The 27,357-nt window shown below is 38.9% G+C and overlaps 1 protein-coding gene across 5 annotated transcripts in view; it reads left to right on the top strand.

Moving 5' to 3' along the window:
• The window catches only part of ATG7 (autophagy related 7), a 103,896-nt gene that overhangs the window by 11,695 nt on the left and 64,844 nt on the right, over positions 1-27,357 (top strand). For all 5 annotated transcript variants that reach the window (XM_027665983.1, XM_027665980.1, XM_027665981.1 and 2 more), the window contains 7 exons: positions 1,025-1,169; positions 4,520-4,678; positions 10,302-10,496; positions 12,671-12,874; positions 13,128-13,243; positions 14,252-14,327; positions 17,513-17,593. In XM_027665983.1, the coding sequence (XP_027521784.1) occupies positions 1,025-1,169; positions 4,520-4,678; positions 10,302-10,496; positions 12,671-12,874; positions 13,128-13,243; positions 14,252-14,327; positions 17,513-17,593 (976 nt within the window). The remainder of the gene's footprint in view (positions 1-1,024; positions 1,170-4,519; positions 4,679-10,301; positions 10,497-12,670; positions 12,875-13,127; positions 13,244-14,251; positions 14,328-17,512; positions 17,594-27,357) is intronic.

Here is a 27,357-nt window from a genome sequence, read left to right as displayed (position 1 = left end):
AATCCTTGTTGAACAAATAATTTAGTGGATACTGCAAAATTTTTTATATGATGTATAAGGGAACGAAACTTTTAGGAATCTGAGAGCTGTGATGACCTGGTTGAACAGAGTTTTAACACCCTGTGTTCTGATGAATATAAAAATCCGAAACTAGCTTGAACATGGATTTCCTACCTCATTTTCCTTCTAAAACTTCCACAAAGAACTGACCAGATTCTTTAGGGGATAAATGTAATATTTCATGTTAAGGGCAGGTGTAATTGCATACGGGAAACCAATTTAAAGAAGAAAAAATAGTTGATGGGCAAATGATCTCAACAGGAATCTTGTCTGACACACTGTTTTTATTTTCATGCTTGCATCAGTTTTGTTACTAAAATTTTAATTTTGGATTGTTACCTGTTTCAGAAGCTCTTAGAGACCTGTTCAATTCCAAAGGAAGTATGTGGCTTTAGTAGCAAGTCCAGAGTGGCCAGCTGACACCTTTTTAGTATATCCAGGCTTATGAAAGAGAACATTTTCGTAGCAAAATTTCCTGCTTAATAACCATCTTTTCAAATACCTACAAGTTATTTCTTTTAAACTTCCACTATCTTTCTACTGTTTCTTCAGTAATGATTTATTCTTCTGTTTTTAAGCAGTGCAGTCACAGCTTTTCTAAGAATATTATTGGGCCAACACGTTGGTTACAATAAGAGGTTCCTAGGAAACTGAGTATCAGGAACTGTGTGTGTATTTATTTAGAATGATTTTTGGCATCTTCTTTTTGTATGTTTTGCATGTGTCATGAGTGAACAAGGACCATAAAAAAAGTTTTTCCACTGTCCTTGCCATGCACCTTATTATTAGGTAGAAATATGCTTGGGAGACTTTTGTTTGTCGTATTACTAATGTGTTAAATTGCCAAATTCTTTCTCTCCTTTAAAAAATTAAGTCTTGAACTTCTCCAGTTGAAAAACAAGTAATTGCTCTGTTGGAGAAACACAAGAGCATTCAGAAGTGTGTTGCTATTTTTGTGGTCTAGGTTAGCAGAATCATCTGTGGATCTTAATTTGAAATTGATGTGCTGGCGTTTGGTGCCTACACTGGATTTGGAAAAGATTGTGTCTGCCAAGTGTCTGCTGCTAGGAGCTGGTACACTGGGTTGTAGTGTTGCAAGGACCTTGATGGTAAGTCCTGAGTTAATCTTAAAACTAATCTGCTGTTTCTTATAAATTCTGTGTTTCTTTTTTTTGTCCAGCTGCCATGACACATAAGAGAAAAGTTGTATTCCTGTGCATTAAAATACACATAATGCATAATTACTTGATACTATAAATTGCAGGGAAGAGGTAAGATCTGTAGCCAAAAAGTTCTGCTAATAGTAGAATAGGAGAAAGTCAGAGAACCGTGGCAGAATAGTACTTGTTTTGAATTTACATTAAAAAAGATTGAACAAGAAATTCTCATTAATTTTAATAAGCTATAAATACGCAGTATGGGTAACAAACAGGAGGAGCTGGAAGCCATTGTGCAGCAGGAAAGCTGGGATGTGGTCACCATCAAAGAAACATGGTGGGATGACTCCCATGACTGGAGTGCTGCCATGGGTGGCTACAAGCTCTTCAGAAGGGACAGGCAAGGTAGGAGAGGTGGAGGGGTGGCTCTATATGTTAGAGAGTCTCTTGACTCTGTAGAATTTGAAGTCAGTAACAATAAGGTTGAGTGCCTGTGGATCAGGGAAGGCCAACAAGGCTGACATCCTGATGGGAGTCTGTTACAGACTACCCAACCAGGATGATGAGGGTGATTCTACAAGCAGCTAGTGGATGTCTCAAAATCGCCAGCCCTTGTCCTTGTAGGCAACTTTACCCTGCCGGATGTCTGCTGGGAACTCCACACAGCGGAGAAGAGGCAGTCTAGGAGATTTCTACACTGTATAGAGAATAATTTCCTGCTCCACCTGGTAAATGAGCCTGCCAGGGGTGGGGCCCCACTAGACCTGCTGTTCACAGAGAGGGGCCGGTAGGAGATGTGGTGGTCAGAGGCCGTCTGGGGCACAGTGACCATGTGTGACCAAGAGAGTTTTCAATACTCAGGGATGCAGTGAAGGCCATCAATAAAACTTCTGCTCTGGACTTTCAGAGGGAAGATTTTGGTCTATTCAGAAGACTAGTTCACAGGGTACCTTGGGAAACAGCCCTGGAAAACAAAGGGGTCCAGGAGAGATGGACATACAAGTCTTGATAGCACAGGAGCAGCTGTCCCAGTGTGCCGAAAGGCAAACCGGCAGGGACGATGGCCAGCCTGGCTGAACAGGGAGATTTTAAAGGAAATTAGGGGAAAAAAGAGAACTTACCAACTGTGGAAAAATGGGCTGGCTACTCATGAAGAGTTTAGGAATATAGTTAGGTCATGTAGGAAGAAAATTAGAGAGACAAAGGCACAATTTGTACTCAGTCTAGCCATGGCTGTTAGGGATAACAAGAAGTGCTTCTACAAATTCATCAAAAGCAAAAGGAGGGGCAAGGAAAACCTCTGTTCTTTATTGGACATGGCGGGGAGCACAGTCATCAAATATGAGGAAAAGGCTGAGGTACTTAGCACCTTCTTTGCCTCACTTTTCAACAGTAAGACAGGTTGTCCTCGGGACATCTGACCTCTGGAGCTGGTAGACAGAGACAGGAAGCAGAACAGCCCCCTGTAATCCAGGACGGAACAGTTAGCCACCTGCTGAGCCACTTGGATCCTCACAAGTCTATGGGACCAGATGGAATCCACCCAAGGGTGATGAGGGAGCTGGCAGAAGAGCTCGCCAAGCCTCTCTCCCTCATTTCCCAACAGTCCTGGCTCACTGGGGAGGTCCCAGATGATTGGAAGTTGGCAAATGTCACGCCCATCCACAAAAAGGGCCGGAAGGAGGACCCAGGAAACTCCAGGCCTGTCAGCCTGACCTCAGTGCCTGGCAAGGTTATGGAGCAGATCATCCTGGGTGCAATCACACAGCACCTACAGGATGGACAAGGGATCAGACCCAGCCAGCAGGGGTTTAGGAAGGGCAGGTCCTGCCTGACCAACCTGATCTCCTTTTATGATCAGGTGACCCGCCTGGTGGATGAGGGGAAGGCTGTGGATGTGTCTGCCTGGACTTCAGCAAAGCCTTGGACACCGTCTTCCAAGGCACACTCCTGGAAAAGCCGCAGCCCATGGCTTGGACAGGGGTACTCTGTGCTGGGTTAGGAACTGGCTGGAGAGCCAGGCCCAGAGAGTGCTGGTGAACGGGGCTGGCTGCATCCAGTTAGGATCTGGTCACTAGTGGTGTCCCCAAGGCATCAGTGTTGGGCCAAGTTCTGTTTAATCTTTTATTGATGATCTGGGTGACAGGATTGAGTGTACCATTAGCAAATTTGCAGATGACACCAAGCTGGGGGGAATGTCGATCAACTGGAAGGCAGGAGGGCTCTGCAGAAGAACCTGGACAGGCTGGAGAGTTGGACTGATTCCAATGGGATGAGGTTCAAGCAGGCCAAGTGCCGAGTCCTGCACTTGGCCACAACAACCCCCGGCAGCCCCACGGGCTGCAGACAGAGTGGCTGGAGAGCAGCCAGGCAGGAAGGGACCTGGGAGTGCTGATTGACAGGAAGCTGAACATGAGCCAGAGTGTGCCCAGGTGGCCAAGAGGGCCAATGGAGCCTGGCCTGGATCAGGAACAGTGTGGCAGCAGGAGCAGGGAAGTGATTCTTCCCCTGTACTTGGCATTGGTGTGGCCACACCTTGAGTACTGTGTCCAGCTCTGGGCCCCTCAGTTCAGGAAGGGCATGGAGCAGGTCCAGAGAGGAGCAGCGAGGCTGGGGAAGGGACTGGAGCACAAGTGCTGTGAGGAGAGGCTGAGGGAGCTGGGGTTATTTAGCCTGGAGAAGAGGAGGCTTGGGGGAGACCTCCTCACTCTCTACAACTCCTTGCCAGGAGGTTGTAGCCAGGTGGGAGTTGGTCTCTTCTCCCAGGCAACCAGCAGTAGGACAAGATGGCACAGTGTAAAGCTGTGCCAGGGGAGGTTTAGGTTAGATGTTGGGAAGAAATTTTTTACAGAGAGAGTAATCAGACATTGGAATGGGTTGCCCAGGGAGGTGGTGGAGTCACCGTCCCTGGTGGTTTTTAAGATGAGACTGGATGTGGCATCAGTACCATGGTCTGGGAACCATGGCAGGGTTGGATCAAGGGTTGGACTTGATCTTGGAGGTGTTTTCCAACCTGGTTGATTCTATGATTCTATGATCAAATTCACAGTGAAGCACTTAAAGTAACTAATTATGCTGATAATTGCTTTCAGGGATGTTTCAGGTTTTGAGGGATTACTGTTAAATGATATATTTGGACAGACTGTATTTTCTGTTCTTCGATTTCTGCTCGAGTACAAGGTTCAAAAGCTTTCGTAGCTTGATCTTTCTAGAAAAAAAATGGACAATGTGTCTGGCATTACTCAAAAGTATTTATCTAAGGCTATTGTACTTGTCATTATTTGAACTCCTTTCTCATTTAGGGCTGGGGAGTCAGGAAGATCACATTTGTGGACAATGCAAAGATCTCCTACTCCAATCCCGTGCGGCAGCCGCTGTACGAGTTTGAGGACTGTCTGAGTGGGGGGAAGCCCAAGGCACTTGCAGCAGCGGACAGACTACTGAAAATCTTCCCGGGAGTGGTAAGATCAGTATTTTACAACATATTGATACATTGTTTGGAAGAAAACCAGGGACTTTAAATTGCTATTCCACGTGCTAGTAATTAAACATTATTATGAGTGAGGAAAAATGCTACACATGTGATATGTTGGTTACTGACAAACCTGCAAGCATTTTACTTGAGATACTCCATAGCTGTTAAACTTTATTGAGACAAATATTTGTAATCATGAAATATAAGTAAACACCATCTGAATTATCTTGTAGCTCGTTGATGGTGAAGTAAAATGTATTTCTGTCTAATATGTCCTAAGGAACTTTCTGCTCCTAAATGTGAGATCAGACATATTAATTGTCCATTTATGGGAGCAGGTCTTGAAACTGTAGTAAATGTATCATTGAGATTCTCTATTATGTTTTACACTTAAAATTTGCAGTCTTATTTGCTGTAGTCCGAAAGTGGGGGGACCGTGGCACTACACGAGTCCGGGACACAAAGGTGGGATGCAGGTAGAATGCTTTATTCACTCGTGCACCCGGTCTTTCTATCAGCTCGGGAGGGGAAGGGGCCAGAACATAGGGCAGAGCATGAGACAGACAAGCGGGGGGACAAACCAGGACAGGGACACGGGCAAAAGAGGGAGGAACCAGGGAGAGAAGGGGTGAATGGAGGCTGTCCCCTCTCTGCAGCTTCTCCAGCCAATTGGCAGAGAAACAGAGGAGCAGGGAGGTGAACAGGCCGGGACATGCACGGGAAATATAAATTCTGGGGAAGCATACAGTGTGTATATACATAATAACTGTAAAGTCTGTATCATAAAGTCCTTTCAATCACTGTACATCTTTTTCCACTTCTGAGATTTTCCCCATTCTGATTCCTGGTCCTTCACTCTTATTTAATTGATTTTCTACATTAGAAGAAAATAAGTTAATGTTTAACTTCCAGAAAAGTAGTTGGCCTATAATTTCAGAATAGACACACTCTCAGCATCCTCTATCATGAAAAAAAATTTTTAGACTAGTTTGGCATGTGATGAAAGTCATTCAGCTGTTGATAAAACAGTGTTTGTTTTGGAATTGAGACTGTCTTAGAATGGGTAGCTATAGTTACCAGAGCTCAGCTGGCAAACTGTGTAGTGAGAACACTTACTATGCAATTCTGTGTTTAAAGTGCTACTATGTTACTAGTCATAATAATGTTAGGAGTTATGAAAAGAGAAATACAGATTATGTCATTGGTGTTCAGCGTTGTGAACAACTTTACAGATAATTTCTAAACATTTTTACGTTCATTTAGTTTCAGCCAAGGAGTGCCCTGTGCTTTTATTCTTCTCTCTGTGTTGACCCTGTTATTATCCTACTACTATCATTTATGAAGTCAGCATTGCTACTAAGTAGTAATTCAGTGAATATTTGATCGCCAGTATGAAAAAATTCTGAGCATTTCAATTTCAGAACTTTTGGTAAGTAAATCAGAAGAAACTCTCTGAAAGTTTCAAGAGCTTTATTTAAGCTTGCTGCACTATAGTGTTGCTGTTACTTGGTGATACTCATTTAGTTATAGAAATATTAAATATCAAGTACAGAAGAGAAAGCATCTGTGCAGTGTCACACAGAGCACTAACAGGTTGCCCTCTAGGGCATGTGTCACATGATTTCTCACTTTTTTTACTTGAGAACTCAAAAACAGGAATATTAAGAAAGCATGAGTACTTTAATTAGAGGAAATAAAAGCTGTTTGTGGAATCCTGACTGGTACAGTTATGAGTTTTCTTGTTAGAAATAACCAAGAAAGCAAAAGACCAAACTATACCGTGGAATTGTGAGACTGTGATGAGGCTTGGGAAAAATAAAAAGGAAAAAGAAGTTAAAAGTAGCCTGGAGAAGAGCTTCTAGTAATAAAGGGGAGCCAATAACAATGCTTTAGTGAGCCTGTATTGATGATGTATATACATATATATTTGCTATACACAGGGAAAAAACCAATTTTCCTGTTTGGTAATAGCATATACAATGTGCAACCTGTACTGTGTGTAAGAAATTTTTCCTCTACTATACACCTCAAATATTCTACATCTCCCACTGTTTTTGTAGCACAGTATCCCCATTAGTGTTATGCATTCCCTGTGTTTTCCTCCTGCCATGGATGTGTCACATCTGATCAGCCTTCAGTGGGACTCACACCTGGTTTCATAGCTTTTTGGCACAAGTGAGGAGAAAGCAATTGCACAGTTCCTGTGTACCCACAGGATAGAATGTTTCTAATATTTTTTTTTTTTGTCAATCTCATTCCTGCAGTAGAATTCATGGAGAAGAGGGATCCTGTTTGAGGATCTGTAAATAAACAGAGAAACTACATGCCAGCACCAACAGGATTTAACAGGGCTTCCCAGTAAAACCTCTGGTTCAAACAGTTCATATCATGCTGGCAGCATGTGAGTCGTGAGGTTCAAGTGGCAGGCCAAGCACAGGGACTAACAATAAGTCTTTAATTAGTCAGGGTAAAATCTTGGTGCCTTGGAATGGTTTGGACAGTGAAGCTGCTGTAGCTGGAGATGTTCGTAGTCCAGTGACTGCACTGGGCTTCTCCACACGGAGCTACAGCTGTTCCTGCACACTGTGCTTTGCTTCTTACCAAAGTCCAGGTTTATCAGTATAAATGTCTTTGAAGAAAAAAGATTAGTTGTCCTGGATTTTGAGCCTTCTCATTTCTCTCATACTGAAGGAGTAGCCAAAGCTGTCTCTTGCTGTTTGGAATCCCTCCTTTCCGAGGGAATCCAATCAGCAATGCTGGTTCTGAAGGCATTTCTGAAAACTTGGGTTTACGTTTGCAGTCTAATTTACTTTCTTTGATTCAATTTTGAGTAATATTTTGCATGTAAAATGCAGTTTCTCCTGGTTGACTTTGAAATGCTTGACTGCTCTCTGTGAATTCTGCTTTATTTTTTAATTTTACATCCTTTCTAGTTGGAAGAGTAACCACCTCATCATTGCAGATGAAACAAGAAGGAATGCTTTGGCAAGGAGCTTTGATTTGTTTCATTCCACTTCTAAGATTATCATTAGCTGTAGCTTAGAGTTTTACTATAGAAAAGAAGAGAGGCCTTGGAAATAGCAGCATTTATGGATTCACAGCTTTTCTTAACAAGTAGGTAATGCGCAGAGTCATTCATGTAGCTGTTCTGTGGAATTTAACTTTCTTACCTCTCTTATATAGTCATTTCATGAACTATTCAGGCATGGAACTCCAGTGTATTTAGCATCTTATCATCCTTTATTCTGTACTGCCTGAGGGGGCCACTTTATGTAGATACTTCTCATAGAACAATTTAATGATGCCAACACCCCATTTCTTAATGTTGTATGTACCTACACACTTCTGTTCAGGTTTAATGTATTGAACACAGTTATATTCTAAGTGATCTGAGCCATGGTTTAACCAAAAATGCAGAAAGTTAATAGAAGTGAGAATAAAAATGAGAGAGAATGTTATGGTAGCATCACAAATTGCAATATTTTGGCTGTTGGCTTTAAAAAGAAATGCAAAAAACCCAAACACACTAGAGCCTTTACCACAGCTTTGGTCAGCTGTCAGTGGAAGAGTTGAAAAGTACGTTATCTTTTATGGTTTTGCACGTGTCAACATACTTCTAAAAAAAAGGAGTTCTGTGTGATTCTATGACTTTATGGGATGGTAACTTTAAAAACTTTTTTTAGTGTGAAGGTGTTAAAATCTAAGCTTTTTTTGTGAGCAGTCAAGCAAAATTCTTTTTGTCACATAGAGACTCCTGAGATTTTGGAATGAGCAAGATCTGTCTTCAGGGATATATGTGTATTTATTCTTCCTTAAAATAATATTCATGTGGCATCCCAAGCTACTCTTTGAGCTCTTTTTGCCAGCATTTGGCTGCAAAAGTGAACCTCAACCACTTTTGCTAGTGACTGGTGTCTTATTTTCAAGGGACAGTTGAAACTATTGAAGCTGCTAGACTTGTCTGTATTCCTACAGCTACAGTCACAGGATTTTTTTTTCTGAATCTGCTAAGATTTTTGTATTTTACAAACCCGGTTACCATATGCAAGTGGTGTTTAACTCGTTTACTTGTTTGTGTTAATTTATTGAACAAAAATCAACCTCCTAAGTCACCAGCAGTGTCAGTTATGCTTATGTAATAAATCAGCACTTGTGTTCAGTATGACTTAATGAGTTATCTATAAATACATTATTCATGTACAACATGGATTAAGTTTTCTGTTCCTACCACAGCTTTTTGAGGTTATAATGACCCTGAAGGTAGAACCTCCTTCAGTAATTACCCAGTGTTGTGCTGGTGATATAGAGCTGTTCTCACTGGGAAACATCTCCCTGTTGGTAGCATGCTGGGTCACTGTGGGCTCTACTTTCCTGCCCTTGGAGGTGGCAGTGAGGGAAAAAGGGAAAAAAAAAGGTATGTCCTTTGGTGTGGTTAATACAGATATTACTGAATTTTCCCCAAGCTGCTATATGTGCCTTGTTCTTTTTATCATCCTCAGGGATATTTGTGACGTTTAGAATGTATATTCACCCTTCTGGTTATTTGCCTCACCTGGCTTTATGAGTTGTGCTTGTAGTCGGTCTATACAAAAAGCACATTCCACCAACCTTCCTTTTCTCTCTTCCCATGCAATTTTATCTTTGGTTCATCCAGCTTTTAAATTTTGTCTTTTAAACTGTTGGTTGCTTAGGGCACAGTGACAGGCAGAGAGGCTTTGGCAAAGCTTATGCTTTAACATATATGAAGATCCACTTTTCTCTTACAACAGATGGCTGACAGATTCTGTTAACGTATTTCCAAATTAATGAGTTAATTGTTTGCATTGTATATGCATTGTGTATGTGCTTATTTGGCTCAGTGTTTTCTGCTTAGTATGCCTTGCCCAAGTAGGGGGTTGGAAGAGGAACATGTTTCTGCAACAGGAATACACTCTTTTCAGCATCTGCACAGTACAAGTCTCCAGACAGCCAAGCTCTAGAGTAGCAAGTCTCAGAAGTGCTTTTCTTCTATATCAGCTTCACATATGACTGGTTGAATTACAGTAAAATCACTTGAGACTAAGGAATTTAAAACAAAGAGCAGAATGTGTGATACTTCACGTGCCTTACTGTAACTAAGTCAGTATTCCATATCAGAAATGTGAACTGCATCCTGTGAACGTCACGTATGAAGTGACTGCAAAGAGAATCCAAAACAAAGATTTTATACATGTTTAACAACTGGATCATAGTCACATGTAAATGAGATTGCTTGCCTTTGTAGTGAGGATGTTTGTAATTTCTGGATTAAGAGCAATTCAAATACCTTCCTGTAGTGATTTGCTAGGCCTAAAAAGACCTTCTGAGACACATAAACAGGGTTGGTCTGCACTCGTGACCCAAACTAGTCTGTTTGCACTGAGCAGCTCTGTTCTGGATAAATACAGCAGCTGAGACTCAGAAACTTAAGCACTGCGCTGTCACACAGAGAGATGTCAAGAAGAAAGTTGCCATTCTGCCAAAGAGTAATTGAATTTGTACTCTACAATTTTGTATTGAATTTTATACTAATTCTATTCAGTCACAAGGTTATCTTTTTAACCTGTTGTTTTCTGTCTGCCTCCACCTAGAGCTCAGAAGGCTATAACATGAGCATCCCTATGCCAGGCCACCCAGTGAATTTTTCTGAGGTAACAATGGCACAGGCTCAGAAGGACGTGGCTAAACTTGAAGAGCTTATTGATACCCATGATGTTGTTTTCCTACTGATGGACACTAGAGAGAGTCGATGGCTTCCTGCTGTCATTGCAGCCAGTAAGAGGAAGGTATTGTACCATTTCTTTTCTTTCATTCTTTCCTTAATTTAAATAGATTTCTGATCCTGAACAATAGTCTTGTATGTTTATGTAGCTCAAATGAACTTCCCTTTGCCAGTAGAAAGATTGGTGTGTCTCTTTAGTGCAGACTTCACTGAACTATAACTTCAGGTGTGAGTGGGTGTAACTTGATAACTTAATCAATTCCTCCTTAATCCTCCTGTCTTCTCTGCAGTTTGCACCTGTGGTCTTTCAGCAATCTTTTAGCTGTTTAAAAAATCTCAGAAATGGCATAAAGAGTGAGTTTGCAAAGCTGGGTATTGAACTGGAAAGTACCAGCCTACTCTTCCATATGTGTGGTGGTTGGTAATTGTAAGAAATATATGCAATTTTATATGCATATTTTATATGCAGCCTGTCTGGTTCAGTCAGAATAGGGTTGTTTTAATGACCTCTAAAACCTCCCCCCACATTTGCTTAGCTAACAGTGCCCCACTACGTTTGCCTTGCAGCATTCAATTCATGTTCTGATGACAAATTTTAAAATTTCTTTGTGACACTTCTCTGTTATTCAGTGGCATACTGTGTCTGCATCAAAGTTAGTTGATTTGATAAGATCACTCTGATATGAGGAGATGGAATTCCCTATCACTGAATAAGCACAGCAGTGAAATCTCAAGGTGTCCAAACTGAAATGCTCAGTACTTCGTGCTGACATGCATCTAATGAGAGCTCTGTTTCAAATGCAATTTTGTATGATGACTGCAGATCTGAAGTACTGCAGTTTGGTCCCCAAGGTCTCAAAAAAGGCACATGGAATATGAAGAACCTAGTGAGTGAGAATGTGTGTAAAGTGCATAAAACCAGGTATGTAGGTAGAAGAAAGAGCTGGTTGTCCCATATAGTCATTCTTTGATATTCCTGCAGTCCTCTCCCCAAAACAAGCATCTTAGACCCCTCAAGTGTTAAATCCTCATGTCAGATGTTAAACCTTTGTTCCTCTTCAGCACTGGAACTTGTAAAATTTTGCACCTTTTTTTTTTTTTTAATGCGTACCAAGAGACACTCTTTACCCAAACCAGATGATTCTGGGTTTTTTTGTTAAGGGTCAATCAGTTAGATTGAAATAGTTGCGAGCCAGTAAACTGAAAAGAGGAGAAACAGCTTATTGCAGTGGAATGTTATTAATTTCTGGTAATATCAGCCATGCCATGTTACTGATATTTCGAAGGTGGAATACCATATTCAGGCTTTACAGGTAGATGTAATGAGAAGATGCAGTCTTTTAATTGCTGTAGACCTGGCCATGCTGCCACAGATTCAACAGCATGGTTCTACTTTAGAACTGAGGGGAGAATAAACTACTACGAAAGAGACTATCCAGAAATTATTTGAAATACTGAGAATGATGATACAACTCACAGGCTTGCTGCTAGGATGGCTAATTCTTCATAACTTCCCTCAGAGTCTCTCTTTTAAATAATTCCTGTGTATAAGAATGAAAAATTACGAACTGCTGCACTAGAATTTCTGTCAAAAGTATCTGTATGTGAAGCAGTGTAGAATTTTCCTTTAGATTTTACTGGCTACAGTCATTATTTTATTAATGTTATGCTTATAACATACAGAGCTCCAGATTACCCTAACACTTGCCAAAAACCAGAGAGAAAAGGGAAAATGATGACAGTGTAACTGTGTCATAGCTGCTTGTGCTCCCCACGTGACTAAGCATATGCATATGAAGACCATAAGTAATCATTAATTGCTTTCCTTACTGAGCAGAAGTGGGGTTTTTTTGGATAACAGATGGTGTTTCACTGCTTGAAGTTCCTGTTACTTCTTTGTCAGCAAGTGTGCATAGGTTTGTGTAGCAGCAAGTTGGAGTCATTAATTTGTATCAGATTTCCTTGAAAGACACAGAAAAAGGCGAAGTTTTATGCCTTTCTGAAACAGACTTTTATTTAGGTTTTGTTTCTTAGAAGCACTTGATAACTGGAATTCTGCACCTTTCAGAAACTTTACTGTTTATTACAAGGATGGTAGATATGCAGTTAATGGGTAGTTCATCTATCTACAGCATATGGGAGGTTTTGACATATACAGTTAATAAAGCCTTGAGGCCTTTTATTCCCCTCCCTTTTTGGCTCACTTAAAATCTCTTGTTCTCCCTTTATTGTTCACAGTTGGTCATCAATGCTGCCTTGGGATTTGACACTTTTGTTGTTATGAGACATGGCCTAAAGAAATCAAAACAGCAAGAGTCTGGTGATTCGTGTTTCAGCAATGCTGCTGGTCCTTCTGATCTTTTGGGATCATCACTCTTTTCAAATATCCCTGGCTATAAACTGGGCTGCTACTTCTGCAATGATGTTGTGGCACCAGGGGATGTGAGTAGAACTTTATGCAGCTGGTGATTATATATTTCTTCTGTCGTGACTTGAATTTTTTATTTCCTTTAAATGAAGTTTCATGAAGGGATTTGTTTTATGTTGATGTACATGGGATTAAGAAATGGCTCATCTTTTACTTGGAAGATCAAAGAAATTAATTGCACAGAACTAAGGTTGTTTTGTGTATCAGGACAGATAGTTACTTTTGAGTTACTTTTTTTCTTTCCTTTAGAATTGTCTGTCTTTGTAGTCCACCAGGGATCGGACACTGGACCAGCAGTGCACAGTCAGTCGCCCTGGATTAGCCATGGTAGCTGGAGCCCTTGCAGTGGAATTAATGGTTTCTGTTTTACAGCATCCAGAAGGGTGAGTCATTTCTGCACTGGTATTATCTGAGAAATAAGACAAATTCAATAAAATCTTTTGAGAAGAAGGAAGAACACACCAAGTACGACAATTCTGTAAAGTGTAGTGTTGTCTGTAGATTAATGTAATCTATAGGTCACATCTGGGGACTCCTGGTGGTCTAGTGGTTAGGATGCAGCACTCTCACCGCTGCGGCCCGGGTTTGATTCCCGGTCAGGGAAACTCCCCCGGGCAGATGGAGCTCGTCAGCCCTGTAAGGCCATCCATCTAAGAGAAGGTCACTCTAAACAAACCTACGAGGACCTCACTGCCACTGTCCAAGCTCGCTCGACCCTGGCAGATGAACCTTAGGATTAAAAGGTGGACTCAGATCAGCGCACACTGTGTCTCACCTAAAAAATCCACTGCGCAGGCTGGAAGGGTAAAGACCTTTCCCAAATCTTCATTCACCAAGACTGACCATACATACACAGGTCACATCTACTGTATTAGTGTAATTTAAAAGTGTCTGAGAGAATGGATTCATCAAATCTTGAGTTTTTCTTTTTATTTTCTCTCTGAGTTTAACAGTAGAAAAGTATTGAGAAGAAAATATTGCTGTTAGTGGATCTTGGCATTCCCTTGTTGGACAGTGTCTGAGTGTAATGAACAGCTGTTGTAACTATCTGTGTCACATGAAGGGCTTCAAGATAAGCCACATACTGCAAACCTTAATTAAAATTAAGTGGGTTTAATACAGTAATTATTCTGAAATCCTGCAATCTTGAAATCGAGGCTTTTTTTCTGTCTTTAAAATCTGTGAAAGAAAAAGTGCCATGAGCACGTTAGAAGTCTCAGACTGATTTATATCCCCATGGTGTATCTTAGTTACTCTGAAACAGACTTTCCAGATAGGTTCCTTTCCAGATTCTAAACCGTGAGCTGTAACAAAATGCCTCGAAGCTGACTGGAAATTTTGACTCTGAGTGTACTGTCTTTTTCTAATTTTCCTTCTTGAATTTTTGGCAGCGGTTATGCTGTGGCCAGCAGTAGTGATGATAGAATGAATGAACCCCCTACTTCTCTTGGACTTGTTCCTCATCAGGTAAATAATTTGTGAATAAATGCTTTTGTTTAAGACCTGGGAACTTATAAAAGACAAATGTCACAGATTTTGTCTCCTTAACAAAAACATGCAATATGCTGATTCCATTCCTCAAAGGACCGACTCTCCATGTTTGTTTAAAAAAAAACATATATGAATAATATTAATCCATCACACAGGCCAAGGTAGTTGTGTTCCTGGCATTGTGTCTGTCCTCCTTGTGGATGCACAGATTCTGCTATGTACATAGCAAGAATTTCTTTGGAGCAGGCAATATGTGAATAAGGCAACCTCTGACTGTCATGTTCCCCATCAGAGGTGACAATATGATCATTTCAAAGTGACTTTTGTTCCCTTTTTAAATCTCTTCGGAGTATGAAAAAAATTCAAATCCAGCCAACTCACAATTATTATAGTTCTCCAAAATATTCATGTATTTTTGGTACAATACAGCACTTTTTTCTTTTACTCAACCCCAACTCTAGTTACAAATGTGCTAAGGATAAAGTTTTTTCAAATTGCTGGATAGACTTGTTCTTATTTGTTATATTATACAGTCCTTCAAGAAACTGTCTCCTGATTTTACCCACAGTCGTATCCTCTTTGATATTGTCATTGGGAACTAGAATTATTCTGTGCCTCTTTCCTTATGTTGCTATCCGAATGACTGTTTGTATGCTTCCATTGTATAAATAAACCATTTGTTTCTGAGCAGTATTTTTAGGTTCTATTGTTTTTTGTGGGTTTTTTACACTAAGAATGAATCTTGATTCAGAAAAACATAAAACTACATAAATGTCTTTGCAGCATCCAAGTATCTCGGGGTCTGGGCTGTATAAAATTTTATGTAATGACCAGTATGCACACTTGGGTCATTTTATGCAGTGGGGTGCCCTAGGTTCTCCCTGGGTTCTCTCTCTCCAGTAAGTCTGGAGTCTCTTCAGTTCTTTCTCAGGAGTCCCCTGAAGTTTTTCCCCTTTTTACTGTGGACACTCAGCTTGGGACTGGTCAGGAATATCCAGTTCTTGATTGACTGGTTCAGATCCCCTCAGTACGAGGCTTTTGTCCATGCTGGCACTTTTGATCTCATCTAGAAGGGTCTCAACAATTTTCAGCTTTGGCACTAATTGATGTTTGTTGCTTTCCCAGTGTTACTTAAACTTAGTTATTCCCATATCCTATAGTGTTATCTGTAGTTCCAATGCTAATGCTGTTGTCAGTCAAGTCCAGCCCACACAAGCTGCTGAGGGAGGTATTTTGACCTCTTACATCTCAGTAGGAAGCAGAATCCAAATCTGAGTCTTGTTCATTTGCTGATCCAGGTACTGATTTATCATTGGAGAAGTTTTTGCTTTCTTAGTTGACAAACTAATGTCTGTAATTATCGGGATTAATTATCTGTTATTGTCAGAATGCCTCCTGTGATCATATGGAATGGTAATATGAAAGGCATTTTACTCTTGCTAGATCAGTTTGTTTGGGAAAATAATTTCAGTAATTTTAACAGTTGAATCTTTGAGTCTTATACAGTGATTTTGTTCTCAAATAGTGGATATGCTCCAGACCTCCGAAAAACACATCTGCAATTTGAACTTTCTCTTAGCACCTAAAAAGGGATAGTGAAGAAGTAATTTACCTTCCCCCAACAAAAACCAAGGAATATTACATAATGTAGTTAATATTTTTTAGAATATTTCCTAGGAAACTTTAGAAATTATACTGTTTCTAGTGGAAAAATAATGGCTTCTCAGTTCACGTGTTTCTGACTGATGAGAATATCAACTGTCCAGTCAGTGCTTTCTGGTTTGGTTTATATCCCTGTATGATTTTACTTGTGTTCTATCTCTGTTTTGGGGTATGCTTTCAGATATGATCCATGTCAAATATGGATTTTAACTGGAAAACTATTCATAGAATTGTGACTTCTGTCAATCCTATACCTGTTTTCACATTTATATTTAGTGACTGTTATGAATGTCTTCTCTTTTAGACATGCTAACACAAATACAGCTTCAGTTGGTATCAAGTGAAAACAGATAATATTTTTTTCAAAGAATGTGAAATCTAATCCTTTTACAAACTGCTGGTTTCTCTTAGCAGTCAGCCATCTAACCAACTGGGGAAGTGCAATATTTTCTCCAGGGGTCTATAGTTAACTGTTAGTTTTTGGGGAGGTGTTTTATGTTGGTCTTTGTTCACTTGGTGAACCCAATACTGGGGAAAAAGGGGGATAGTAATTAATGCAGCAGTCTTCTTTTTGAGAAGGTATTGCTTGGCGGATAAAAAGCATTGCACACTCATAGACTCTTGGACTGTCATAAATGAACTGGATTTATTTCCAGGAAGTGACTTGGAGTTCCTTGGATATTGGAAGTACAGAACAGTGGTACCAGAAAGGCTTCATTCTGTTGTTTTATTTTCAACTTCCTTTGTGTAAAAAATGGCTGTATTTTTGTGTTCTGATATCATGTATGGCTTGGCGTTTCTGCAAAAATACCTTTGTATTAATACTAGTTATACTGTTTAATAGTATAAATTGCTGTTGGCTTCCCAGGTCTCTGCCATTCCAACTCCATTAAATGTGTGGAGTGTATGTTGGATGGATTTCCATAACAGACTTCAAAATTAAGGCATTATTATTTGTATTACAGAGTTACTAAAGTTCTGTTCTTCATGACATCTCTTCATTGTAATAGGCCTATAAAAGCACAGAATAAAAAGGACGATCAATACTCCAAAGAGTTCATAGTCTGAATATTCAAACATGCTGCAAAGTGTTTGGTCTGGAATTTTAAATTCACCTATCAGTACTATCATATTAACATTACAGTTTAGTAATGCACAACAACTGGATTTTCAGAGTATGTTAGAAATGGGCAATAAAAGTATGTTTAACTGGTTATACCATGACTTTTTATTTTTGATCAAATTTTTGCACTCAGAAAAGGCAAACTGCAGGTGGTGCTGTGCCTCTATTTCTGGCTAAATAGTGTTGCATTTAGATAGTTGTGCCTTTATTTGCATATAGAAAAAGAGTAATATGTGTTAGTATGAATTTACTACAGCTTTTACTGAGGGTGACTGTTAGAATGTTATATACCCTAGTTATAGATTGTGTATCTTCAGTTCATGTTGAATTCTGGAAGTGTTTTAAAACAGTATTGTAATTTTCTTTCCTCTTCTAGATCCGAGGATTTTTATCAAGATTTGATAATGTTCTTCCAGTCAGCCTGGCATTTGATAAGTGCACAGCCTGCTCAGCCAAGGTAAGTCTAAGTTTGTCTGTGCTTTATTTATATGTCTTGCTCTGGGTCAGTCTTGGAGTACTGTGGACTACTTTATGTTTGACTTTTTGTCTGTCTTCCTTAGGAATTGGAATCGCTTCAGCTTGCTTCAGCTGAAGTTCTTGTGCCCTCCTACCCTTCTTTTTTTGCTGTTTTCCAAGTTTCTTTGACATCACCTATTAGCATGCTATCTCCATGTAAATGTTCTAGTCAGCTGAAGAATCCAAGAAGATAGTGGATTCTGAAACATTTCTGAAAGGTTTTTCACATAAATACTTTCAATATCTTTTAGTTTTGTGGGAAGGAATAAGATTAATATTGTTTAAGAAATTCTTTCTGATGTCTGATAAATACAACTTTTTAGCTTTCTGGAACTTAAGCAACTTTGTGTATTTGTAAAGATATTAAATTTCTGCTTTGTGATACGAAACAGACATATAAAGAACAATTGAGAGAAAAAAATTGCTTCTTAATTGAAGAGACTGTTCATTTTGGTGCTGGTGTTGACAGTCCTGAGTCAGCTCACAGTTTGCAGCTGTTCCTTGTCTCTGTGCTGTGTCCTGCCAGAACAGTGGGGCAGCTCTTGAGTTGTCTTCCTGTACTGTGGCCTGGAAAAGTTTTCTCTCACAAGTTTTCTATGGCCATGTAGTGCAAGTTCAAGAAGTTTTGAGTGGGATATCTTGATAGGAAGTTTCAGAGGTTTTGACTCGTGGTTTGGACTGCTTGGGAGTGCCATTGTTTTGGTTCCCTTTTGTGCACCTTGAGACCGACTGCAAGAAGTTCTTTCTGTTCTTTTCACTGCACTTACCCTTCTTTCAAACAGCCATCAAAAACTCCTGGGCCACTGTCATTTTTTTGAGAACTTGCACAATATCTTATTCTATAGTATTCCTCTTATTCCTCTGGGCTACCTGGGTTCATTTGACAAGTTTTGAAGGACGCTTAATGTGCATTTCTCCTCAAAAGCTGAAGCATTAAACTTGCACATTTCTAAAAATAACAACATTTTGGTCTACCCTTTTGAATAGCTGAAAGCTCAACTGTAGCTAAAATTCGATGGTGGAACCTGAGGAGTTAAACTGTTAGAATAAGCTTATTTCTTTTTTTTTCTTTTTTTTAATCTCCAATCCAAGACATACCAATATATGAAAACAATAAAAATGTACACCTATATAGATAAATGCAAGTATCAATTTTTTGTTAGCAAATAATTTCCTCTCGGAGGTCATTTAAAGAGAGCCCAGTTTTACGTAAACAGACTTGATGATTTAATAAAAACTGGCTTGGATTTTAGCAGCTGTTCTATTCCCAGAGAGATCACTTTTCATGTGGTTTGGGTATTAAATTACTTCTGTGCTGAAAAGGTTGCTTCATTGGCTCACATATTTCCTTACAGTAGAAACACAGGCTTTGTTTACTTTTCTAACTTTCTATTTATTAGCACAAGAATATGTCACCCTGCATTTTGTGGAAATCTGATGCTATTACTTTGAAATGACAAATCCAATTACAATTTAATTTTAGTCTGTATGTTGGTTTGTTGTATGGTGGTGTTTTCTTGGTTTGGTTTTTTTTTTTTTAGTATAGTAATTTAGCATAATTTCATCCTGCTCTATGTCAGATTTACTGTAGATTCAGACTTCTAGCACAGAAGTGGCTTCGCTGATATAATTGAATTTGCTGGCACCATATTCATTTTTGTTCTTTCTTACGTCAGCATTCTCTCTCTTGAGCTCTTGCCACTCCGTTACTCCTAAAACATAAAACTAATAAATTAGGAATTTTTAAAAAATTCCAGTACATTCTTAAGCCATCTAGTGTAGCTGGATGACTTAGGAGAAGCCGCTAATGATCTACAAGTCCTTTTTGGTTTGACTCACAGTCATTACTTCATCTCGCTGCTTTTGAAGCTGAGGAGACCAGACGTCCAGTAGCCAACTCTTCCATATCCAGAATTGTCCCGAACAGGCTGCATGCCAAAGAAGCTTCCCACAGGCAGTTGTTCAGGAATTTTGGGATGGTCGCAGCAGGAAACCATTCTATTTTTATTCTGGACCAAATTTTCCTTGTGTGATTTCCCCTGCTGTCTTATTCTGGTTCTGCAGAAGTGTGTGCTGGAATGTCAAATGTCCTTCCTCGGAGCTAAGGGCACTGCCCTGCCAATGGAGCTCTGAGGAGCAGGGAAAGCTCTTCTGGTGCCAAACTGGTTCTGTCCCTGAAAAGGGAGAGCCCCAAGTTCTTTAGGGTCGGTATTTATTTGTAACAGCTGCTTTACTTACAGAATGTGAATATTAAGCTTATTACTGTGCTAATTAAGCTGTCTGTTTACCCTTATGGGAGCAAAATCAGGATATTTGCTCATAATATTATGGTGAGAAGCACTGGAATTCCTTAAAAAAGCAGAGTGGTCCTAATCCTGTGCCAGTAGACTCTTGCAGACAACTGGCTAAAACCTTGACACATGAATGTTAAAATATGTATTTTAATGCAAAATTGCCAGTGTTTATATTTTAATGAGGGTAATGAACATTTTCATGTTATTGCTTCCCTTGTTGTGCATCGCAAAACAAACAAGGAGGCCTCGTAGAGTCAGAGTTTAATGTCATTAAGGAAAATTGCTACCAACCAACTTGGATACACAGATGCCCCCTCTGTTTTTACATAGATCTCACATTTCCTCCTGAGATAGGATTTATCATCCATGTGCTGGAAAGCTGGCTTGTTTTCGTTAAAGATATTTTCTCCTTCCCCTACTACAATCATTCTCATGTAATTATTTCCAGTACGAAATTTTAAAAAATCACTGTAAGTATGTCTACTAATTTTCAAGTTCTTTCTCAACTCTCCATTCAGTGTGCTGAAAACTTGAGCTGCTGATGTAGTTTTTTAACCACTGAGTAATCTCACTGACTTAGCATTAAATGTTTTTCAGTTTCATTGCATGTCAGGAAGGGACAGACACTGGGATCAGGGATGGTATTCTAGGCATTATGTTACAATTTCTGCTTTCAGTCAAGATAGTCCCCTACACTTACAAATGTTTTCCCCTTTTAACATCCCAGGAATACATTAAACACTTTTGCCGTGATGTTTACTGAGTGCCTGGGTTGTGAAAGTTGCTTGTGAGTGTTTCAGTTTTGAAATCTATCATCATGTAGACTTAACAATGCTTTCATTGTTCTCATCTGCTGACTGCTGTGCATGCATTTTTACTTTAAACTGTTCTGATCAGTTATGACAGTAACTTGCAGTATTCAACTTACTGGTGTTTTTCAGTTGACATAATTTTAATTTTGATTCCAGCAAGTCCCCTCATATTTGCCCCAACTGCACTGAGAAAAACATTCCTGTTTGCTTTCTCCCAGTAGTAGCATATTGTACAATCTGTCAGTGAAACTCTTGAAGCATTTTATATTCTACATTTCTCAATTCAAGTACTGTGCTGATGTTAGAGATGTAAAAATCACGGGGGGGAAAAAAGCCTTGGTCTTTTCCTGTACTAAAAAAAGCCAACTCTTACAGAGCTTGCAGAAATGATAAAGGAAATTAAGAAAAAACTTTGTCCTTCAGGAATTAATGTTTCAAAAATTTAAAAGAATGTTTTAAAAGAGCTAATTCTGGAGCTGTGCTGTAACATTGAGTCTGCATAACCAAGTCCATTTATAACTTTCCTTATTTCCTGAATTTACATATGTTAACATTTGGCTCATCCATTTACAGTGCAGCCTCTGTAATATTGGGCAGATTTCATTCAGACTCGAAGAATGTCTCATAGGTACACCTAGGCATATTTTCAACATACTGAGTTAAATCTAGTACTTTTCTTACTTTTAAGCTGGCATAGAAATTTGCTTTATGGTAAATGAGTTACAGAAATTCATCACTTTTGCTTTTGCTCTTTGAAAAATGTCATTTTTACTGGGGGAAGCAGGAGGCAGGATTATCTTGCCCATAACTTTTGAAATATCAGGCAGCCTTTACCTCTCTGGAAATAAATTTTAAATTAAGTGAGAGAATTGAAATAATTTATCTTTTCAAAATTAGTCACGGTGAGGATGTTTTACTGCTCGTTACCTGAAAGGTGTGCATTCTTCAAAATACTGCCTAGTCTTACTATTTTATAAATACTGAATTTTTACAATAAAGTCAACAAAATATAATATAGAGTATCCCAAGTAAAAGGATACTTACAGAATGAAGCTGTGATGTGGACTGAGAATGCCACATCACACGCTAAGAAATTATGACCATTATGGTGGAATTTTGTTCCCTTAGAGGGCAGCAAATGTGATAAAGAACCTCAGAAATCTTAAAAGTTACATTGCCCTGTTTTGTGGACAGGGAAGAGAGTGTGGAGGCTGTACAGACAGGAGAGGTGATCATTGAAAAATGGAACGTGTATGTATATATATATATATGTAATGGGACAATAACAACACTGAATCTAATAGGGTAAGAGAGAACTCATTATCTCTGTCCTATATCTGAGAAAAAAATGTATGGTTTTAATGAAGTATGTGTAGGTGAGTGGAGAAGTTACTCCTTGCTTAGTCCATCGTGATGGCTGGGAACATCATGGCTAATCCTACATGAAGACAGTAGTGCTGAACTTGCACAGAACAGCTCCTTGTGAAAGGAAGGGACATGGGGAAAGACAGAACATATTCATGTCAAATCTTAAATCGTGCCCTTTACCAAAATTCAGCAAGCAGGAGACTGTCATGTGTTGGCGCTGCTCTGGCTGGATTGCGAGTGGGGAAATGGTGGGTATTTTGCACCAGCTGTTCAGAGGTGGTGGATTCAGGTTGATCCATGTTTAATAGATAACATAAGTTGTTGACACCAAACAGCCCCCCAGTGTCAACAGAAGAGAGGATTTCTAAAAACGAAGCAAAACTTTATATTATGCTTTATATTAAGGTACTGAAGAGAAATAAGGTTATTTAAAAACTCAGGCAGCTCACAAGGATAGTTTAGAACTTTAACCAATGCTGCTGCTGGCAGCATTTACTTGTACTCTTCTACCCCACCAGACATGATGATGTTGGACGTCTTTAACGAACAATTGCTCCTAACCATTCCGTTGTTTCTGTGTTTCAACTTCTAACATGTCTGTGAAATGGCTTCTTAATCAATTTACTGTTACATTTTCTTCGATTAAGATAAATCTATCACGTATAAAAGAATTCAGGAGACTTTTTTTTTCTCTTTTTGACTACATTCTCTGTTGTAATTTAGTTGGAGTTACAGTGGGGACCAATTTCTTGCTGTTATTACTTAGGTTTCTTTTAAGGAGAAGAAATTGTGCTTCTCCACAGGAAATTGAGGAGACATTATTCCATTTCAGATTCTCTTGTTAGTGTATTGATCTGTATTAATTGACATTGTTTATACAAAGTGAAAGATCAGTTTGTGTCTTGTCATACTAAACCACCCACCCAAATACTTTCACATGGGTGAGGATCTGTTTTGTGTTCAGGGCTCTGAGAGGAGGATGCGTTTCATAACTTCTGACTTCAGGAGAGGTAGATCTTTCCCAAGGTAGCAGCTGGATATGCAGTGTCCAAGCGCTTGTTTTGAGTGTGGGTGTTTGCAACTGTCTTTAAATGTCGAAAACTGAAGGTTTGTGTCTTTCATACTTTGCTGAACAAAACCGGTTTTTATTACCCAGCCCCCAATCCAAAGATAATTGTATTTATTGTCTCCAATCCACTTGTCTTCATCAGGTAAGACTTCTCAGCATGGCAAATGAAACCATTACAATCTTAGGGAGTGTAAGTACAACTTGACATAGAAAATAACAGAGTAAACCACTTTCCTTCCCAGATCATTCTGGTTTGGGGTCTTGCCTTCACAACACAAGGGAGTGGATAGAGTGCAGGTTTACTGCAAAGTGTTTTAGGAACCATTCTTCAGTATTGTGTTCTTTGCACTAGAAGTTCTGAACTCTGCTGATTAAATAATTAAGGAGGTTTCTTGAAAGGGAAAGACAAAAAGGAAGGGAGAAAAAAAGAACAGAGAACATAAAATTCTGAAATTCATGTTATTCTCTCTTCCTTTTGCTCTAGAAAATAAGCAGTTCTGTTGTTATTACTTCTGGTTTTGGAGTAGTAAAGTTACTAGATGAAGAATCTCTTGCTAGTAAATAGGTAGCATGTTTTTACCCTTCAGAGAAGTAAACAAATTATTTTGTTGTTCTGTATTTCTTTTATTTGGTCAATTTGTTGTTTCCTGATGTTTCAGTGAAACAGCATGTCCATTCATGCTGCTGTGGCAATGTACCATGTTAGATGGTAGAATCAAAGTTATGTTGCAGAAAGTCCCAGAGTTCAGTCCAAGAAGCAGCTGGTGTGACTGATTGGTCCAAGACATTGACTCATTTGCTTGTTTCCAAGTTAAATAGCATTAAAAGTAGTAAAAATATGTTCCAGTAATTGTTCAGTGACCTTAAATGGATGTAAGATATTATTCTAAACAGTCCTGAGTGGGAGAGAGAATGGTTTATGAAGTCCATTAAACAGAAGTCTGTATTATGTGAACTAAAAGAAAAAAATGGAATTGATTGAAGTCTTGAAGTGAAAATACTTATATTGTTTCTGAACCATGAATAAAATTAATTTTCCAAAGTAAGTTAAGTTTAACTTACTTTAAAATGCTGCTTTTTAAGGGGAAGAAGAAACCTGTCACTTGTAAAAACAATGGATTCGTATTTCTGAAGGTTGTATTTCTGTTGCATTTAAATTAAATTCTGTGGGTCTTAGAAGATTGGGGTTTTGTTGTTGGGTTTTTTTCCCAATATTTATTGTTCCTTCGATTCAGTTACATTTTAACTACAATTAGTACAAAGTAAAGGTCTATCAATCTGGAAAAAGACAGCATCATTGCAGTTTTCTAGTATTAACATGTTCAATACCTAACTGTGCCTAGAATACCATTTGTAATAATTTATTCTAATGGCAACTACGGAGTGCCTTGTCAGATCTCTGTAAAGCTGCTACAGAATTCATTTTCTGTCATTTTTTGTTTAAAAACAAAACCGAACTAAAACACTTTGACTTAAAATATCTAATGCCTCCTATTCCCTTATTTATTGTTCTGTTATTCCAAGGGTTCAATGCATATTCATAGACACAGTAGACTTTTATATTTTTAATTATTATAATTGTTTCTTTTATGTTTTTCTGCATTCTTCTCATTGCAGTCTTTGGCAGGAGTGGTCTACATCAATGACTGTTTTCTTTAGTTAAACTTAAATCATCAGCCTTGCTTTACTGGAAAGCAGTTGTTTTGTTTAGAAAAGCCCATGCAGGCATTGTTGAACAGTTAAAGTTAAGTTTGACTTTTATTCAATTTTTCCACATTTCTACAGGGTTGCCCATGTCTGTGTCTCTGCAGAATTGCTTTTGTTTTCTTTGAAATTGGAAAAGAGTGAAGAAAATTTAATTTAAAAAGATGATGAAACAGTTCAAATTTATGAAATCCACTAAATACAGTTTTGAAGAAAATACTGCTGTTCCTCCAGTGTGATTTTGCATAGATATTGTACACATCCAGATAGTGAAATCCTCTGCTCTGAAGTAACCTACAAAATCTGGGGTTTTAAGCCTAGATCTGAAACTACTGAGCAGCTGCAGTTTCTGTTTGAGGCAGTGATAGTTTTGGGTGCTCAATGTCTGACAGACCATGCCTTATTGTTGAAGTGCTGATGGCCGGGGAAAGCTGGATGGAATAAATGACTTTATGTGCAGTACCCAGTGCTGGCTTTTGGCTTGCTTAAATCAACCTTCAGAGATGGACAGCTCCTGTCTTTGTATAATCAAATTGTACAGGCAGCCAAAGCAACCTTCAGCATCAGGCAGTTGCTTTTCTGTGAGAAGAATCATTTTCTTAGATGTTGGGGAAGTGCCCTTGCTTCACTCCCAGCATTAGGGAATATCTGCTGCTTCTGGACTGTCCCTTCAAGGCAAACCCCAGGATTGTGCTCTGGATGTCTGTCCCCATACATGGGATGTGTTATCCAGCCCTAAATTGTCAATGCCCTCGGATGGGACTGGGGAAAGAGAAGGGCCTTTTGAGTTGTTGTACAATAGATGGTGACTAATGCCAGAATGAACTGGAGCCAAACATGTTGTAACTGGTGAATAGCTAATCAGCATAAATTCAGGGCAGGAAGCAGAATGGGGATAAATAAAGTTGTTAATACCCATCCGGTGTAAAACATGGAGCAAACAGGAAATGGCAATTAGGTGACTTAAAGATATACCAGTGTGTTAAAAGAGGTCAGGACAGATGATCTAATGGTATTGGCTACTAGAAAACTCTTTTGTTCCTCTTTCTTCATCTCTAGAATGGAGATGTTTATTTTCTTATGCTCTCTGTTCCTCTCTCCTCTTACCTTTCTATTTACTAATGCTTTCAGGCAGGGAGTGCGTTAAACTTGTATGCTGTGCAGTAGAGTCCTTGTATTGACTGGAATCTGCAAATGCTGTTATGTTTAATTGGTGAGAAATATTTTAGAAAGGAGCTAAAATAAAAATCTTGTAGTTTTGTCTGTATTATTACTCTATCAATTCGTATCAGGAAAAATGATTACTTTTGTATAAAGCCCATCAAGGTCATTTCAGAAAAGCTCAGAATGCATGCAACTCCCAAGAACTAAATGTTGGCAAGGTCGACATATCTTAAAATTCTAAGAACTCTACTTTTTCTCCTTTTTCCTTTGTTTCTTTTTTCAGGAGAAACTGAAAAGTTCTAAGCAGAAAAAAAATCTTGTTGAGACCTTTTAGGACCAGTTCTTCAGTAAGTTAGTATTCCATTTTCTGTCCACTGTCATTCAAAATTGCTGTAGGAAATAGCAACAGACAAAACACATTTGTCTGAATACATTCCTACTCTAAATTAAAGTAGCAGTCTGTTCCTTAAATGATTTTTCAGCACATTGTACTCAGATTAGGTAAGGTTTGAGACTGATTAGCTCTCATTTTTAATACTGATTATGGGAAGGTAAGGAGAGAATTGTGTATGCAGAGGGTGTTTTAATTATTTGGACGTGAGCCAAAAATGATGCAATTTTTGCCTTGTAACTTATAACTGTCCTGTGTTTCCAGAGTAGCCTTGTTCAGAGTGGGCCTGGAGTGCAGCGTTTTTCAAAACTTTTTTCTGTGATCTTGTTCTTAAAACTTAATCATGTGTGAATGCACTTGGAGTATTATCTAAAGGTGAAGTGTTTTAAGAATCAATTTTGAGCTCAGGTAACATTATCAGATTTTTTTGTTCCAATATCATGAACTGAGTCCCTGAAAAATTCATTACCTGACTTTCACAAAAGTGCAGTTTTGTTGCATTCTTTTTCAGAGATGTATTACAGCATCACCTTATTGGACTTTTTTTTTACAACTTCTCAGTATCAAATGACAATAAAAATTGAGAACTTCATGAAAAGGCAAGAGTCTAGGAGATGAGGGTTTCTTAAGGCAACCAGAATTATGGGTCTCATTTTGAACATTAGCAGTGCTGTGCAACTGCCTGGGCCCAAGGTCCTGATGGTTCAGCTTATTGTCTTCTCATTTAAGAGGATTCTTCACAGCATTGTCATCCTTCACTAAACTTACCGTTTTAATAGCAGATACATTGAACTTTGAAGAGGGGACGTGGCAAGACTTTTACGTGTCTGTCTTATTTTCCAAGTAGCTGTTGAAACTGAAATATCTCTTTTTTCAAGCTACACGGTAGTTTTCTATTCACTC

Source organism: Corapipo altera, unplaced genomic scaffold, assembly GCF_003945725.1.
Source record: "Corapipo altera isolate COAL_440 unplaced genomic scaffold, ASM394572v1 101, whole genome shotgun sequence".
Taxonomy (NCBI): Eukaryota; Metazoa; Chordata; class Aves; order Passeriformes; family Pipridae; genus Corapipo; species Corapipo altera.
This window is presented reverse-complemented; position numbering and strand designations above follow the sequence as displayed.